The 16,620-nt window shown below is 47.0% G+C and overlaps 1 protein-coding gene across 2 annotated transcripts in view; it reads right to left on the bottom strand.

Annotated features, from left to right (window-relative positions):
• Positions 1-16,620, bottom strand: part of AGBL4 (AGBL carboxypeptidase 4) — a 1,588,908-nt gene that overhangs the window by 114,960 nt on the left and 1,457,328 nt on the right. For both annotated transcript variants that reach the window (XM_059137376.1, XM_059137375.1), the window contains exon 7: positions 1,772-1,861. In XM_059137376.1, coding sequence (XP_058993359.1) covers positions 1,772-1,861 — 90 coding nt within the window. The remainder of the gene's footprint in view (positions 1-1,771; positions 1,862-16,620) is intronic.

The raw sequence follows: 16,620 nt of genomic DNA on the forward strand, positions 1-16,620 counted from the left end.
CCTTTGCAAATAGGTATTGATATCCTAATTTATTTTATGTTGAAGGAAACTGAAATCACACTGCTAGGATGTGGCAGAGCCAACGTTTGACCCTAAGACTCTCTGATGGCAAATTGCCAGATACTTCCATGACAATCCGCAATCTCCCTCAAGTCATATTATTTCTATGGTTTTTTTTTTTTTAAATCCCTTCGACCTGAAGGTCATTTTGGGACTAAAAGGAGATCAATTACTTAACTTCTCCAAACTTACATAATTATATGTAAGAATACGGTTAATATTAATTCCTATGATGTAGAAAAATTAATATAATTAAAATAAATTATATTTATGAAAATAATAATAAAAATAAAATAAAATAAAATATGTAAAGTGCTTAGAACCGTGCTTGGCACATAGATAGTATCACATATTTAATATATGATATACGCACTAGATAGGTAAAAATGCAAGTGTATTGGTGAGAATGTGGGAGAGTGGGAACGCTCAGGCATCAGTGTAAAGGTCTTAGAGAAAAACCTGCGGAAATCTAGTAAGGTTGAAGACACACAAGACCTGTGACCTTCCATGTTATACACCCTGGAAAAGCATCTGCACGTAGGCACAAAGCAATGTACATGAGGATGTCTGTATCAGCTCGGTCCATAAGAAAAAACACTGTAAACAAATGAATTGTCCAGGAGAACAGGCAGGGAAGTTGAGGCGCCTGTCAGACATGGGCCAGGGTACCTGGTGAAAAGAATTGAACTCCAGCCACACCCACCACCACGGATATTGGGTGAAAACAAGGGCCAGGGTACACAGAGTGATACTGTTTGTTAACTTTATAAAAAAGCTAAAAAAAAACACGTGAAACAAAACCCTAGACGGTTTAGGAATGCTTATATGTACAGTCAAACTATTGAGAAAGACAACAAAATACAAACTCCCAGCTACCTGTGGGAGGAGGAAGGGAGAAGGGAGGACAAAGGAATGAAAAGGAATAGATAATAGTCTTCTTCTGAAGCTGGTGAGTACCCTGGCATTCATTAAATTGTTATTTATGTATTATTTATTGAATATATTTCTTTGTTCACTAATTGAATATATATGTATATATATACGCATGTATGCATATACATAGTTGACTAAACATATATTTTATGTGGGCTAAATATTTAGTAATAAATGACAACGCAATTATAAAGAGGTATATTTGAGATGAAAAATTGTATCTCATTTACCTCTGGTTGTCTGATACAAAGCATATTTTCTTGCTCATAGTAGGTATTTGAAAAGTTGTTTGTTAAGTGAATGATTGAATAAATGAGTGAATAGATAGCTTCTAATCCTTATTGCCTCAGTTCCTGCACTCCTACCCATATACACATTGGCCTGGGGCCAGATTTCTTAATTTGATAAACCACTGGAGAGAAGAAAACCCAGGCTAGGGAGTATAGGTGATGTCATATGGCTTATCCTCATCATGACACATAGGACAGCACTCCATTCAGCCCTGCCCATCTATCCACCCAACCATCCAACCATCCAACCATTCAACCAACCATTCAACCATCCATCCCTCTGTTCATTCTTCCACTAATACATGTAGTTAGTAAACATTTATTGAAAGAAATACTAATGGAGATCAAGTATAACCTCTTTAGAAGCAATGTGAATTCACATCTGAGATAATGACCCTGCATATGACCACACTATCCCAGAGGCCATCATGGTGCCCTAGTTGGGTGTGGGGGGAGGCACAGAATGCCCACGAGATTTTGCAACTCACCTTGGCACACAAATGAAGAGGGTGTTTCCCCTGGGTGCACTCGTCCTGTGATGAACACTACCTTCTGCTCTGCCCCTTCCCGAAGGTTGTCTGTAAGAAAAAATGGAAGGCGGTTGCTCAGGAGGGCAGGGAAAGCTGGGACTGGGAGTTGGTATGTGGGAGAGAGGGGCAGGGAATGGACTGGGTGCTTTACATTCATTTCTTAAATCAATGGGTTAGAATCATTAAGGCCCAGCTATTGCTGACTAATTAAATTATGTCCCCAACTACCCAATATTAAAAGACTACATTCCTATTGGTGCAATTGATCATGTCAATATTACAATCATCTGTAGATGTCATGAGTGAAGCCAAATCTCAGATCCACTGATCGTGCCCCTAGGCAAGTTGTGCATGCCTTCTGAGTTTCGATTTGCTAATCTATACACGTGGAGAGTATTAGTGATCAAACAAGCTTACATATTGCCTAGGACACAGTAAACACTCAGTAAATAATGGAGAAAAGAAATGAGCCATTTCTCTTAGTCACAGTAGCAGCTGCCATTTAATTAGTGCCTTGTGTGTCAGGGACATACTATACATATAGTTCTATAGAAACGTGTGTAGTTAATATTCCTTTTATAGAGGCAGACACTGATGCTCAGAGAGGTTACATAACTTGTCGAAAATCACACAGCTAATAGGTGTGGGTCAAGCTGAAATGAGAACTCAAGCCCCTGTTTGGCCTTGATGAAGTAACAGGGACCAGATTTCCTTTTCAACTTAAGCAACAAAATAATCGACACATACACAAAACAACTGTTCTCAGACAAGAGGCAGTGCCAGACTAATATAAGGAAAAAAGGGCACAAATGAAGTTTGCCTTGCCTCTTTGCCTGGAGGCCCAATCCTGACCAAAGAATGGAGAGAGGTATCCTGAGCAGACCATGGAGATCTCACTGAGATTTAGCTTCAGAGAGTCTGAAGCAGGTGGTACATTCCAGAGTAGACAGAGCTCTGTGGAAGAAGAATCCCAGAAATCTGTCAAGGAGTCCTCAAAAGTGTTTGCGGGGTCCCAAGATGTGTATGCAGAGGGTGAACTCCACGATGCCGTGTGGAAATGACCAGAGAACTGTGAACTGTGCAGGTGTTGGCTCACACAGGGCTAAGAGTCATTGGAATTCCCACCACCAAAGTGGTAGTCCTCACTGACCATTCAGGGCATTCAGGAGAGAGCCCGGAAGGGCCATGTCTTAGTGATGGGACTAAACTACTCTAGACTCATTCTAATAACATTTTAAAATCACGAAACGATCGAAGTGGACAAAAGAAACTCAAGTGCTTGTCATATAAAATGCAACTCTCTTTAAGGAAAGACAACAAAATCCAGACGCTCGACAATGTACAATTCACAGTCTCCAGCACCCAATAAGAATCACTAGACACGCAAAGACATAGGAAAATATGGTCCAAAATCAGAGCCTGAGCTTTTTTCTGCTTCTACAGAAATCTCATTCATATAATAAAGTTTAGCTATTGTGCAAAGAGATTATTAGATAAAAGCAGTGGCCAAGAGTGACATCCCCAGAAGGAAGGGGCAAGGGGGTACTTAGTCCCTGGCCAAAGCAGGCCGGATCGACCCAGAACAGAATCACAATCAGAAGGAAGTCAAAAATCAACACTGAGAGAAGCTGGGTTAAAGAATAATACCTTCTATTTTGGAGAATGATCTGGAGGGAGAGTGGAGGCAGAAATAATTAACAGGCTTTTTACTTCTGAATTGCTTAGGACAGGTTATTTTGAATGTGGTTTATGATCTCAACTGCTGATGCACCAAAGTCAGGGACCATATATCTATATATCTCTATATATAGATATAAAATTTATATATATATGTATTTTATATAAAATATATAAAATATAAATATATATTTAAAATACTTAAATATAAATAGATTTAAATATAAATATATATTTAAATATTTTAAATATATATTTATATATAATATATATATTTTATGTATATAAACTTTATTAAGCCCAATTCTCATATATATATTCTCATATATATATATATATGTATGTGTGTATATATATATATATAAACTTTATTAAGCCTGATTCTAAAGGCCTGGAACTTGCTCCGTCTACTGGGGTGACTGGTACTAAGGTTACTGCTTCCCTAAAATAGGCCTCGAGAGGCAGCAAGAAATACAATGGAGCCAATATTCATTTCTTTTTTTTTCCCCAAAAAATATGTTCTTGAGAACTCACCCTATGCTCAGTTCTGTGCTAGACACCTTTAGGAACAAAGGGAGACAAAAGTTTATGGTTTAAAAGAGGAGTTAGACACCTGAATATTTCCTAGACTGAATACAAGCTCCTTCAGGGAGAAGCAGCGATTTTCATGGTTATTTTTAACACCATTCCCAGGACCCTGTGTGAAATAGCTGCTTGGGAATTGGCTATCAAATTAAAATATGCTCATGTAGGTCATGGCTTATCTTATTTAATCTTCACACACCTCTGTGAAGTGGACAGTACGAATCCCATTTTATAGGCAGAGGGACTGAAGTTCACAAAAGGAAGGGACATGCCCAAGGTCACCCGGCTCTCGGCTAGGACCCCTCTCACTAGCCTGTCTCCTCCTGGATCGATCAGCAACAATGTCAGATCCCATGCCTGCATTTCCACCTATAATGTGCATAAGAGAGTTTGTTTCCATCCCTTCTAGCTGGTGGAAGTTGAGCTACTGCCTTTGTATTTATATTGTTTTTTCATTTACAAAACAAAAAGTGAAATACCACCAAGCCCTTTTAAAAAACACTAACACTGACCCCATCTATCCCTGCCGTCCAGAAATGATAAATAGCATTGCTGAGGCCCTCGGTGAAAGCTACCTTTATGGATGTCTCCCCTGGCCTGGTATCAACTCAATTGCATTCAGTGTTTCTGCTGACCACAGAGAAATGCAAAATGGGCATTCTATTTGCACACTAATTTTACTGAGCCCCTGCGTCTTCATAAAATGATAACACGGGGCTAATAAAAATCAAGCATCTCGGGTGCTAATATAAGCAAATGTTGATGCAGGCAGGTAACAAATTGCTTTGTCATTTAGGAGGCCGTAAAAGAGCATTATAATCATCTTTAGGCAAAATGGATGGGTCGCCTTTGCTTAGCTTTTAGCTTTCATTTGCAAAATCAATTTAAGGTAATGTAGCTGCTCTGAGGTGGTGTGACATGGGACACCTCCCCCCTCACCACCACCACCCACCACCCTGTCACCGCATCTCCAGACTCGTGCAAAGCCAATTAAACATATTCTTGGAGGAGAGGTGATGGAGGAAGTATGCTTGAACAAAGCCAGGGTGGAAAGCAGCTGAACAATGAAACCAAGAGCTGCTCATAAGCAGTGATGAAATTGGAAGTTCACTGAGGGGGACATGCACAAGCATACGAGGGCACACTCATGAGAAACTGGATAGTTAAGGTGTTTGAAGCCAAGTGTACTTTGTGTAGCATCCCAACACACATACACACCCTTTTGCCATTATACGCCTCTATCATCCGCTATTTCCTTATAAAATATTTATCAAACACATATAGGGTAGCAGGCGCTACCTACTACTATCTTCATTTTACAGAAAACCAAGGCTGAGAGACAGAGAGACATTAAATGACTCACTGTAGTTCTCCCAGCCCAGGACTGGCAGTGTGAGGCCCCACCCAGGTAGTCTGACCCCACCGGTGTCCTTAAACCCCACGCTACTCTGCTTCTTGTGAAGGAGGATGACAACAGTGACCAGTTACGAGAGCAACCAAGTGGTATTTATTCAGTACTTACTCTGGGCCAGGCACTTCACATCTATCATCTTAGCTAACTGTCATAGTGACCCAATGAAACATCTATTATGCCTACCCCTATTTTATAGATGTGGAAATTGAGATCTAGAAAGGTGAACAACCAGTCTCCACCTGCATGAGTGGTGCGTGTACAGGGGCCAGGATGAAACCCCAGGTCTTAGGAATCTCAAATACATGCTCTTCACACCTCTTGGAGAGTAAATAGGGTTCATGGGGTGGTTTTAAAAATACATCCACAAATTCTTCTTTGTGAATCTCTTCCCTTCGAGGGGTGGAGATGAAACCCTTTCCCTTCAGTGTGGGCTGGACAGACAGGCTTGCTCTAGCAAAGAGCACACTGGTGGGGGTGTCACTCTTTTGAGATTAGGCTATAAAAAGATGGTGGTTTCCATCTTGGGAGCTGTCTCTCTCTCTCTCTCTCTCTCTCCTTCATCGCTCACACTGAGGAATCCGACTGCCATGATTTAACACTCAGGTAGCCTGGGGAGCCCTCACCTGTCTGGTCAGGAACTGAAGTACCCAGGAACAGAGGCCAGCCAAAACCATGTGAGCAAGCTTGGAAGGGTATCCACCAGTCCCACATGACCACAGCCCCAGCCACCATCCTCCAACCTCCTGAGCCAGGGCCATCCAGGGGAGCCATCCCTCCCCTCCTGGCCCAAAGAAACTGGGAGGTGAGAAGTCATTGTTTTAAGATGCTGAATTCTAAAGGAAGTCGTCAGGCAGCAATAGATTAATTAATCCCCCTGGAGACGGCCAAAGAAACTTTGCATCTTACCTACGGATGCCCAGCCTGAGTAAGACCAGAGCCGTAACCCTAGTGTCAACATGGAGGGAAAGCCTTAATGGATCAGGTCAGTCATCAATGGACCTGTGGCTGGTGTAGGTGCTGGAAGATACCGAGAGGCCCCACAGAGCACTGGTTGGGCCCTCTGAGGACAAAAGTCTCCCAGCAGTTCATGTGGTCCGTTTGGTTTCCCTTACCTTCTCTGACGGCAATTCTTCCAGTAACTTGTCCTAGGGAGTGTGAGCTGTTCTGTGGAGGAGGAAGGGGTGGAGAGCTGGAAGGAGAACGTGGAATGTTGCAACAGGAAAAGGATTTTTTTCCCTCCAGATCTAAGCCTTTGTCATTTTTTTTTTTTTTTTTTTTGACTTCATGACCCCTGAAGGCCATCATTAAGGCAAGAAAAGACCTTCTGACTGGTTTCCAAACCAAACGGGTTGCCTGCCTTGTTTTCTCAAATACTCTCCAGGCCTCAAACAGGTCCACACTACCATGAAGCTAGAGAAAAAGACATCCTGGCAGCAGTACCAGCACAGTTTGCTGGCACCTGCCTGTGGGCCCGCTTGGGACAAGAACAGCCTCGTCCCTAGTCTCCCTGTGCTGGCACCATCTGTGCCAGTCCACCCCCCACCCAGCCACCAAAGCCGTCTTCTAGAGTGCAAATGGGAGCCTACCACTGCCCCTGCCTGCAACCTTTCAGCACCTCTGTACTGTCCTCTGGCAAGTCTAGCCTCCCAGGTGTGACTCCCCTCATGTCTAGTAGCTGGTGGCGGCTCCCGGCTCTAGCCCTTCCCCAGGCCCCAGCCTCAGCCACCTCCAGGCGGCGTCGTGAGCATGAAGGCTCTCCCACACCTCCACGCTCGGGTACACGTTTTTCTCTCTGCTTGCAATGGCCACCCCCATCTCATCTGTCTGGCTTACTCCTACTCAGCCTTCCAGACTCTGCTCAGATGTGCCTCTTCCGAGGAGGGAGAGACGGAGCTTGTGGACTTGTTCTGGGCCACGCCTGGTGTTAATGTGCTAGATCTGATCTCCTCAGCACAATAGTTTTGACTTTCCCCTATAAAATATGGCACTCTGAAGGTAAGGTGCAGCTGTCATTCTGCTGTTGGTACTGACGGCAAAGAGCGAACAGGAGCTGGGAATGATAGTGAGAACATGCTCAAGGAGCAGAATTTTTGTGCATTCATTTATGAGAAAATGGGGTCTGGGAGGCATCGACAGAGCTTCCTTGGAGAACCTGTGAATGCATCTGGGTAGAGAGGAGACTTGATGAAGGGTGAAGACAACCAAGGCCAACTCAGCCAGGCTGACTGACGGTGAATCCCACAGGAGGGGAGGGGAGGATGAGGGACACTGAGAAAGACACTGGACCCTGTGTTGCTTTTGTCCCCTGAGGGGGTCTAGGCCTGCTGGCTTTCCAGGCAGAGGGACCAGGGCTCCTCTCCAGGCCCCACAGATTATGGTCTGTGAGGCCTCTGGAAAATTACTTATACATTCTGAGCCTCAGTTCCCTATGAAATAAGAATAATAATCCCTAGCTCACAAGGTAAACTTTAAGCAGGAGACTTTTAAGTCCCTGCCCTATGGCTTTGTCTGTAATACCGTGTCCCATTTATTGAGAGAAAAGCCACAGGAATAGAGTTTCTGTGCACTGCGTATATTTCCAGCAGGCTGTTCGTATGGGACCATGTGCCGTGCACTGGATGGTGGATCTCTCGTCCGTGCCCACTAGATGCCAGGAGCATTCGTTCCTCTCCCCAGGTATGATAATCTAAAATAACTTCAGACATCAGCAAATGTCCAACATCTCCTTAGAGGCAAAATTGCCCCTGGTTTGAATATTTTATAAGCCTCTACAAGAATATTTCACCTTCTTCAGACTGGCCATGTCACTATCTTCTCAAGTAAACTTTTAATCTCCTAGACTTTCTATCTTTTCCACAACTCCTCCAAAAAGCCTTCCTAGATCCCTCCAGACCATGGAGCCTTCCCTCTCCTGCCCTCTGACCTCACAGAATTTACCTGGACCCCTGATCTAGTCATAAATCATTTGCTGCCTTGCACAGGCAGGGCCAGAAGCCACAGCTTGGATCTGTGCGGCCCAATGCCAGTATCTGCTCTTCTGGGCCATCATGAGAAAACATGATGTGGGCGGTTTATTTTCAGTCCTTCCCACTCCCTAGACCAGCTGCCCTCTGGGTCACATTCCCTCAGCTAGGTGCAGCTCTCCCCAGCCTAAACTCTCACAGTGGTGTGGTAGACTCAGGTGTGCTCCAGGGCTAGGTCTCTACCCTCAATGAGAAGGAACAAGAGAAGGAAGAGTTCCTGACGAGAAAGGAAGCATTAATTCTGGAATTTCAGGCCTTTGGGAAAAGAAGCCTCTCTGGTTTACCTCCTACATTTACAACATATTAAAAACCACCCTTTTGGCTTTAAAAAGCAGTAGGAAGGCCTCTGACTCATAAGAGGCTCGTAGACGCCATCAGAACTGCAGAGTCTATGGGGTCACTGAGTAGAACATTCTGACTGTGAAGATGAAGGGAGAGGCCCAGAAAGGACAAGAGGTTTGCCCCAGCCTACAGGGCTAGAGACAGGTCAAGCCAGGTCTGGAATCCAGGGTACGGCACTCCAATGCCCAGGCAGCCTCCGCTCAGGACACCAGGCTGCCTTCAGCAATGTCTCTCCAGGTGGGTGCCTGGAAAGTGCCCTATGGATGCCTGCCAGGGGAGTGAAGGAAAGCCGAAAAGCTAGGAGCCTAAATACAGAGTGTGAGGGCCAGCTGTCACCATCACTTTCACCTTGACAGAGTAGCAGCACTCTGCTCAGGCGGCTGCTGCTGGGCTAGGAAGTTTAGAGAGCCTCCTTTCCCTGGGCTGGCACTCCAGGCCAGGGAAGAGGCACCCTTGCAACCTTCAGGAATAGGCTAATAGCAGGAAGGCTCTCCCTGCCACCATCTCTCTTGGTCCCAGCACCCTCCAAGGGCCTCCAGAAGGTCAGAACCAGACCTGCCCACTCTGACTTCCTGCTGAGGTGGGGTCTCCTGGGAAACAGGAAGGGGACTCTGAGACATCCTGTGGGAGACTTACTGGAAACTGCTCTCAGGAACACTTGTGAGAGGTGGGAGTTACACAGGATTGGGGCAATCTCTGTGGTGACATCGATCAATCCCACGGGGAGCTCTGGGCCAGAAGGGCCCTTCACAGTTGTTCTAGGAGGCAGCAGGGCTGGCCCTGTGTCTTACATTGACTGGATAGCTGTAGGGCAAGGGTGTAACCTCAGGTAAGGCAGCTTCCTTTGGCTGAGTTCAAGTTCCAGGAAGGAAATCAGCTGCAAGATGTTGGCCACCCGCACTCGGGGGATGTGAGGGAATTGGTCCTGAAGGGGAGTGGGTTGGTGTGCAGTATCTGCTACGCCAGGCTTTAGCTGAAGCAGCTGAGGAGAACAGGGCACACCTGAGGCCCAATAACCAGGATAATTGAAGATCTTTTTAGCGCAGTTCTATACACACGTTCTAACACTGACCAAATGCCAAGTTTGGGGCTGGACCCTGAGGACATGGAGACGAACCAGATGCCACCCATGCCAACCAGGAGCTCAAAGATGGATGGGGAAGAAAGCTCAAGCCTGGCTTTGCCGTTTGAATGTAAGCTTGAATGCTAGAGTCAGACAGGAGGGTTAAACCCAAGTCCTAGTGCACGTGGCATTGAGCTCTAAGATCATTCATTTCCTCCTCTGCAAAATGAGGATGATACTGACAAGGGATCTTGTAAGAATTCACTGAGGTAATGCACTGGGTCTCTGCACATGAGCTGTTGGGTAGTACGTGTTCTAAAAATGGGTAAATGACAGGGGACGCCTGGGTGGCTCAGCGGTTAAGCATCCGACTCTTGGTGTCAGCTCAGGGTCATGAGATTGAGCCCCACGTGGAGCCCCATGTCCATCTGGCTCTGCACTCAATAGGAAGTTGGCCTGAGATTCTCTCTCCCTCTCTCTCTGCTGCCCTCCCCCCGAAGAATCATACGTTTAAAAAAACGGGAACTGGGGCGCCTGGGTGGCTCAGTTGGTTAAGCGACTGCCTTCGGCTCAGGTCATGATCCTGGAGTCCTGGGATCAAGTCCCACATCGGACTCCCTGCTCAGCAGGGAGTCTGCTTCTCCTGCTGATCTCTCTCCTCTCGTGCTTGCTCTCTCTCTCTCAAATAAATAAATAAAATCATTAAAAAAAAAAAAAAAAAAAAAAAACGGGAACTTACAGACGCTTAGAGGTCTCTTGGTCTGACTACCTGGTCTTACAGAGGCAGACACTCGGGTCATTAGACGCTTAGCAACACTAGAGCCATGACTTTGTCTTTTTCACAATTTGTATTCCCAGGACATCACACCCAGAAGGTACTCAATAAATGCTCCGGAAATAGTTGTAGAGTACTGGTAGCTTTTTGGTTGAATGAGCTTACGAACCGAGAATCCGAGAATCGAGTGCCCAGGTTTTCCCCAGCACGTGCTCTGCCTTTCCTCTCTCCCAGCCTCTAGAAATTCCTCACCAGATTCAGTTTCAGTTTATTAGCAAATGCAAATTGAATTACGCTGTGCCCTTTTGCAACAAGGACAACAAAAACAGTTTCCCCAGGAAAAGAGGGCGAGAAGAGGTGAAAGCTGGGATGAAAGTCGAAGACAATACATTCTAATCAAACTTGATAAATATGTAAATTAAAACAGCTAAACAGCTGGCTTTGACAAACGACTTGTCGGTAATGGATTTTTCCACAGCAAAGGGGAGAGTTCAGCCTGCCCGCTCCTTTTCCGGGCACCCTGAGCTCCCAGGGGCAGGCAGTGGGATGCTAGGAGGCAGAGCAGAGAGCTAACACTCCCTTTAACGCCGTTTGTGGAGCGCCTGTGGAGCACCTGCTCGCCGCTAGGCTAGCCAAGGAGGGGGAAATTCTCGGTCTCCTACATGAAGGAGCTCAGGGGAAGGGGCGGGGGGAAGGGCCACACTTACCAGACTCCACAGGCTGTGTCCTGAGAAGCCAAACCAACCAGCTGTTGAGGAACAGAAATTCCATCCCGCTAGTGGTTCTATTGCCGCCTGGCGGTCTCACCAGCTCAAAAGTGAGCGCCTTTCAGTTTTTTCTCTTCTCGTAGGACTCCACTCAGGGATGGCGTTCAGAAAAGAGGTTTCCTAGGCTTGCTACAGAGCTCCAAGCAGACCACTTCCTGTGCCCCCTCTCATCTCTGTTTTTCCATCTGTACAATTAACTGTTGGGTATTCCCAGATATAGAATATAAGAAAAAAAAATAGCTATTGGAGGCAGCTCAGCGGAAGGCCCACATAGCACAGAGCAGAAAGGAGCCGAGGGACTGCAGATCCTTTGCAAAACACAAAACCATTGTCATTGGAAGCCCTAAGCAGTTGTGGGCTGTGGGTATCACTTAGCAATAGATAATTGTAACAAACACTGATGATTCTAGCAGATTTTCGAATAGTAGTCAGGTGAGGGGCAGTGAAAAAGGAACGGGTTGAAGCAGTTTCTGGGTGCCAGGTACTTTTCAGACATTATGACCCAGGCCTCACCAGACCCAGGGAGAGTTGTCTTATTTTCCTCCTATCACAGACAAAAAAGCTGAGGTTGAGTACATTGCCCGGGACCGCCCAACAAGCAAGATGCACAGGTGGAATTTTATCTCCTTTCTATCTCCTGTGACTCATCTTTCTTCTGACACCTCCAAAGGGAAAAGCGAGTTCTGGGCTATACCAGATGAAAGATGTTATTTTGTGTGTACATGGGGACTTCTGGCTCAAACTACAAATTCCTGAGTTTTTGTACGAAGTTATCAGAATTGAGGTCCAAAGAGAAATTCAAGGTGAATGGTTTGCAGGCTTGGAGAGACAATATTACCACAATTTCCTCAAATAGAGAACCAATATTTATGAGTGCTCAAAGTAGCTTCAGGAGAATTTCCTAGGAGTAATGTGATCCATGCCCAGAGCTGAAGATCCGTCTTGCCCAATGCTGAAGGAATTCAGATTTGAAGACTCTTCTCTTTTTCCTATTGAGATCTTCATTGACTTGTATAAAAATACCACTTTCAATCTCAAATCCCCACTGGCATCTTTATATAAGCACCGAAAATGCTACTGGGCTTTGGAGATTTCATTTAATGAAGGAAAAGTATTTCTATTAAAGAGTGTAATTTTTCCCCCCCCTCAACACAACATCTTCAGAGGAGCTGGAGAAGTTAGATTGTTCTGGGCCCTGAGAAAACAAACTAACCCATGCCTCACCCATGTCATGGTTACATGGACTATAAAACGGCAACTGCTAAGGGAGGCAAGGAAGGGTGAATGGGGAGGGGGTAATAATGAGACTAATCATGATAGAGGAGCTCCCGCATACCCATGACTTCACAGTTTAGGAAGCACTGTGGCCCTTACGAGGGGGAGGAGGAGAGAGCTGTTGCCACTCCAGCTCAGTCCCCTACCTGTGTTGTCTCAACAGCAGTTCTCTCTCCTCCCCACCCCTTCTTGGCCCTATAATCCCTTCTCAGGCACAGGAACCACCCCCCACCCCCAACCCTTCTTCCCTTTGGCATGAAGCAACATTCCATGCCCTGGAGTCAACCTGGGCTGCTGACTCTGACCTGCTTGCCCCCTGCCCACCCCCAACCCCACTTCTCACCCTCCCTCACCTGCTTACCATGCTTCCTCACATTCCTCTTTTCAGTTTCTCCACCCTGTCTGGGGGGCTCCCCTGGCTTCCAGAAGCTGGCTCCTTACCCCAGGGCAGCAGGAACTCTTGCTAATGGCCACGGACCCAGGTCTAACATGGGCCCAGGGAGACACACACACCGACTGCATACTTGCGGAGTCCACAAATACAGCGAACAGGTGTTGAGTGATGGGTGCTGGGGAAGGAGAGGGCCATAGGAAGAAGACTGAAGTGGTGGCTGAGGGCCGCAGATTATCTGAGGTCACACAGCTGGTGACTGGCGAGACCAGAACAGGTGTCTGTAGGGTGAACAATAAAAGTTGTGCTCCTTCGGCCTCCCTGGAGCTCCTCCACCCCCCTCAGCGACGTGGGGAGCCACGGAGCGTGAGGGGGTGGGAGGCACTTCTGTATAGCTGTGCCACTCACTAGCCCTGTGGGCTTGGGCAGGTCAGTCCATGTATGGGTGCCTCAGTCTCCTCATCCATGAAAGGGGAATAATAATGATAATCATCATGTTTTTGGGTAGTCGTGAGGACTGGATAAGTTAAAATAAAATACCAGTAATAGTGCTTGTCACATGATAAGACTTCAGCTAAACGTTTGCTATTCTTCATCATTTGAGAAATATTTCTTGGGCCCAGTTGCCCGCTGGCCCCGGGAAGCCTTCAGCAGCGCCAGGCAGCAGGGCAGCCTCTGCTCTTGGCCCCCATCACCCCTGCACTGTTACAGCGATGGCGCATCTGTATAATGGTACTATGCTTTTCGGCCCTGCCTTTCCTCTCTGGTGACTGAGCTCTTCGGGGGCAGAAGCCCTGCCAGGTTCAACTCTTCCTGGAATTCATCCCTTTTTCCTGAGATAGAGAAGGGCATTTTGACGGGTTTTTTTTTTTTAATGTAAAAAGTTGTGAAATGACTGCATCGAAATGTAAAATGCTTCTGAAAATTAGCAGGTACTGGGTGAAGCAGCCCCCCTCACCACCCATGCCCGAGAAAGCTTTGGTCTGCACTCTCCTTCGCTCCCCCTTCCTTACCACCCCTGCACCCCTCGGGACCAGCCTTGCCCGGGAGCCCACCGAGCCCAGTTTCTCGCCTCCCTCCCTCTCCTCAGCACCCTCGCCAGAAGTCTCCCTAGGGAAGGGGTAAGTTCAGGGGTGAGGGGAGGTAGCCCGCAATGTCTCCTTGGCACATTACTTGGCAATGTTTTTTAAAAAGGCTGAAGGTGTAATGGTTTGTTTCTTTGGCTGTGTCAGAGTGTCCCCATATCAAAATGGCTGTGTCAGAGCGGCTGCATCAACGTGGCTGAAACCAAAGGCTGTACCGAAACGATATGAACTCGGCCAGGAAGCCACCTGGCATGTTGTGGTCCTTGATAATGGATTTCAAAACATACACCACTGTAAGTGGATTAGCAAGCAATCAAGCTACTCTGAGCACCAACTCTCCCTGTGGAAATTCCTTTTCGTTCCAGTGAAGATGTTTCCACCACCCTAAGCATCAGAGAAGTTAAGGATGCTGCCTGATGTCACACAGCAGACCAGAGAACAGAGATGATTAGAGCTGAGTATGGTCTCATTAATCTCCCTCATTTTACAGCCAAGAGAGAAAGTGACTTGATCAAGGTCTCACAGAGAATTGGATTTTCACACATTAGATCAGAAACACATGATCAGTTCTCAGGTAACTTCTCCACGCTGTGCACTGGACCACAGCCTCACCACTGGACTCATGGCACATGTGCAACAGAATAAAACAGGTGCTGACAAAGCTGAGCTAAAGCTCTGACTGCTCGAGTCCTAGGCATGCTACTTGAAAACTGGATTGGCCAAGTTCTTGGTGAAAGAAGCTTTCGTGTCCAGCTGGGCAGGTTTTCAATATCCCATTAGCCAGGCAGCCCACTGGAGCAGGAAGGCCTCTTGGTGGCCCCAGTCTGCCCGGTCCACAGTGTGGGGGCGCCGACCTTTATGCCTCTATTTCCAGAATTGGTATTTCTGCAGCCTGCTAAAGAAAGAAGCCTCCGCTGACCTGAGTCAGGAAATGATCTAGCCCTACTGTCTTTATGGCTCTATGACTTGGACTGAACAGAGTCTATCTTGAGTAAAATCAATGATAAAAACTGCATTTACAAGAATAGATTTCCAGAGGGTGTTTAGGGAGTGGTGTTATCCTAGGCTAAGGCTTCTCGGATGAACCTGGACCCTTGATAGGCCTCTGCCTCAGTTTATCCCTGGGCCACCGGGACTGGAGCTGACCTGGGTTTGAAGCATGTGACAGAGGGAAGTGAGGAGAGGGATGGCAATCACAGGGCCCCATGAAGATGGCCTCTGGTGTTGCTGGTTCCAGAAGCCACAGGCCCACTGTGGGGCAGACCCTTGTGTCTGGGAAGGCATGGTGGTGGGGGGGGCAGGGGGGTAGAGGTGGGGGGGTGCACTGAAGTTGCTGTCAGACACATGAGGCCTGAGAACTGGTCAAGTTTGCATCACGGTCACAAGCAGGGGCATGACAGCAGGGACCCCTCCACCGTCTGGACCTTTGACCATGGGCAAGCCACTTCACCTCTCTGGGCCTCCCTTTGCCTTCTCGGCTATAAAATGGGGAATCATAGTGGACTATCTCGTAGTTGCACCCTGAGGAGTCAGTGAGCTGCTAATTTGGAAAGCACTCAGTAGTGTCTGTACCCAGTGAATCCTATCAGTCTGTGTTTGTTGAATAAAGTAAGTAGTGATGAATGATACCCATTCGGGGCTCCAGGCCTGCAGAGGGAGGTGCTCGTAGTTATTTGATACTTCTCTCCAGGTATGTTGGCAAGAAACACATTTTATTCTCTGGTTCTCAGCCCTGGCTGCATATTAGAACCAACTGAAGAGCTTTTTAGAGATAATGATGCCCAACTCCCATGCCCCCAACCTGCCCCAGCCACATTTCTGGGGACAGAGCTCAAAGGAAATTCTTCTTCGAATGAGTGGTCGCCAGTGAGAAGCCCTAGTCCAGCATGCGACCCAGGGTAGCCAGGCCCTCTGCTCTCTGGCTCCATCTTACTACACCTGCACTCTCTCAGATCGTCTCGCAGCTCCTCATTCTAAAATACTGTGATCCAGGGGGTTTGGAGGACCCAGGAGGTGGCTTGGCATGGCCCTGACCAGACTACATTGGTCGTCACAAGGAGAGGGTGTGTGAGTGAGTGGACAAGGAAGCGTGCCTACATCAAGCATATCATTTCCCACAGACACAGTCCCTTCCTGGGAACAGGACAAGATGACTAAGATAACAGAGGGGTGTGTGGCATCTCTGGGAAATCCTAAAGCTAGCTTAGACCAGACAGCTTGGATTTATGGCAGACACAGAGGCCGTGTGCCTGAGAAGGGGAAAAGGCTTTTTTCCAAGGACGAAGGAGGAGGATTAAGACCTTTGCAGCTGGGGATGTGGAGGGCCCCACACATGCATGCCAGGATACAGAAACAGGTTCCTGGGAAGGAGAAGGGAAACGGGAAGTTGCCGTAGTTGAACATCTGATCT

Source organism: Mustela lutreola, chromosome 10 (genome assembly GCF_030435805.1).
Source record: "Mustela lutreola isolate mMusLut2 chromosome 10, mMusLut2.pri, whole genome shotgun sequence".
NCBI classification, from domain to species: domain Eukaryota; kingdom Metazoa; phylum Chordata; class Mammalia; order Carnivora; family Mustelidae; genus Mustela; species Mustela lutreola.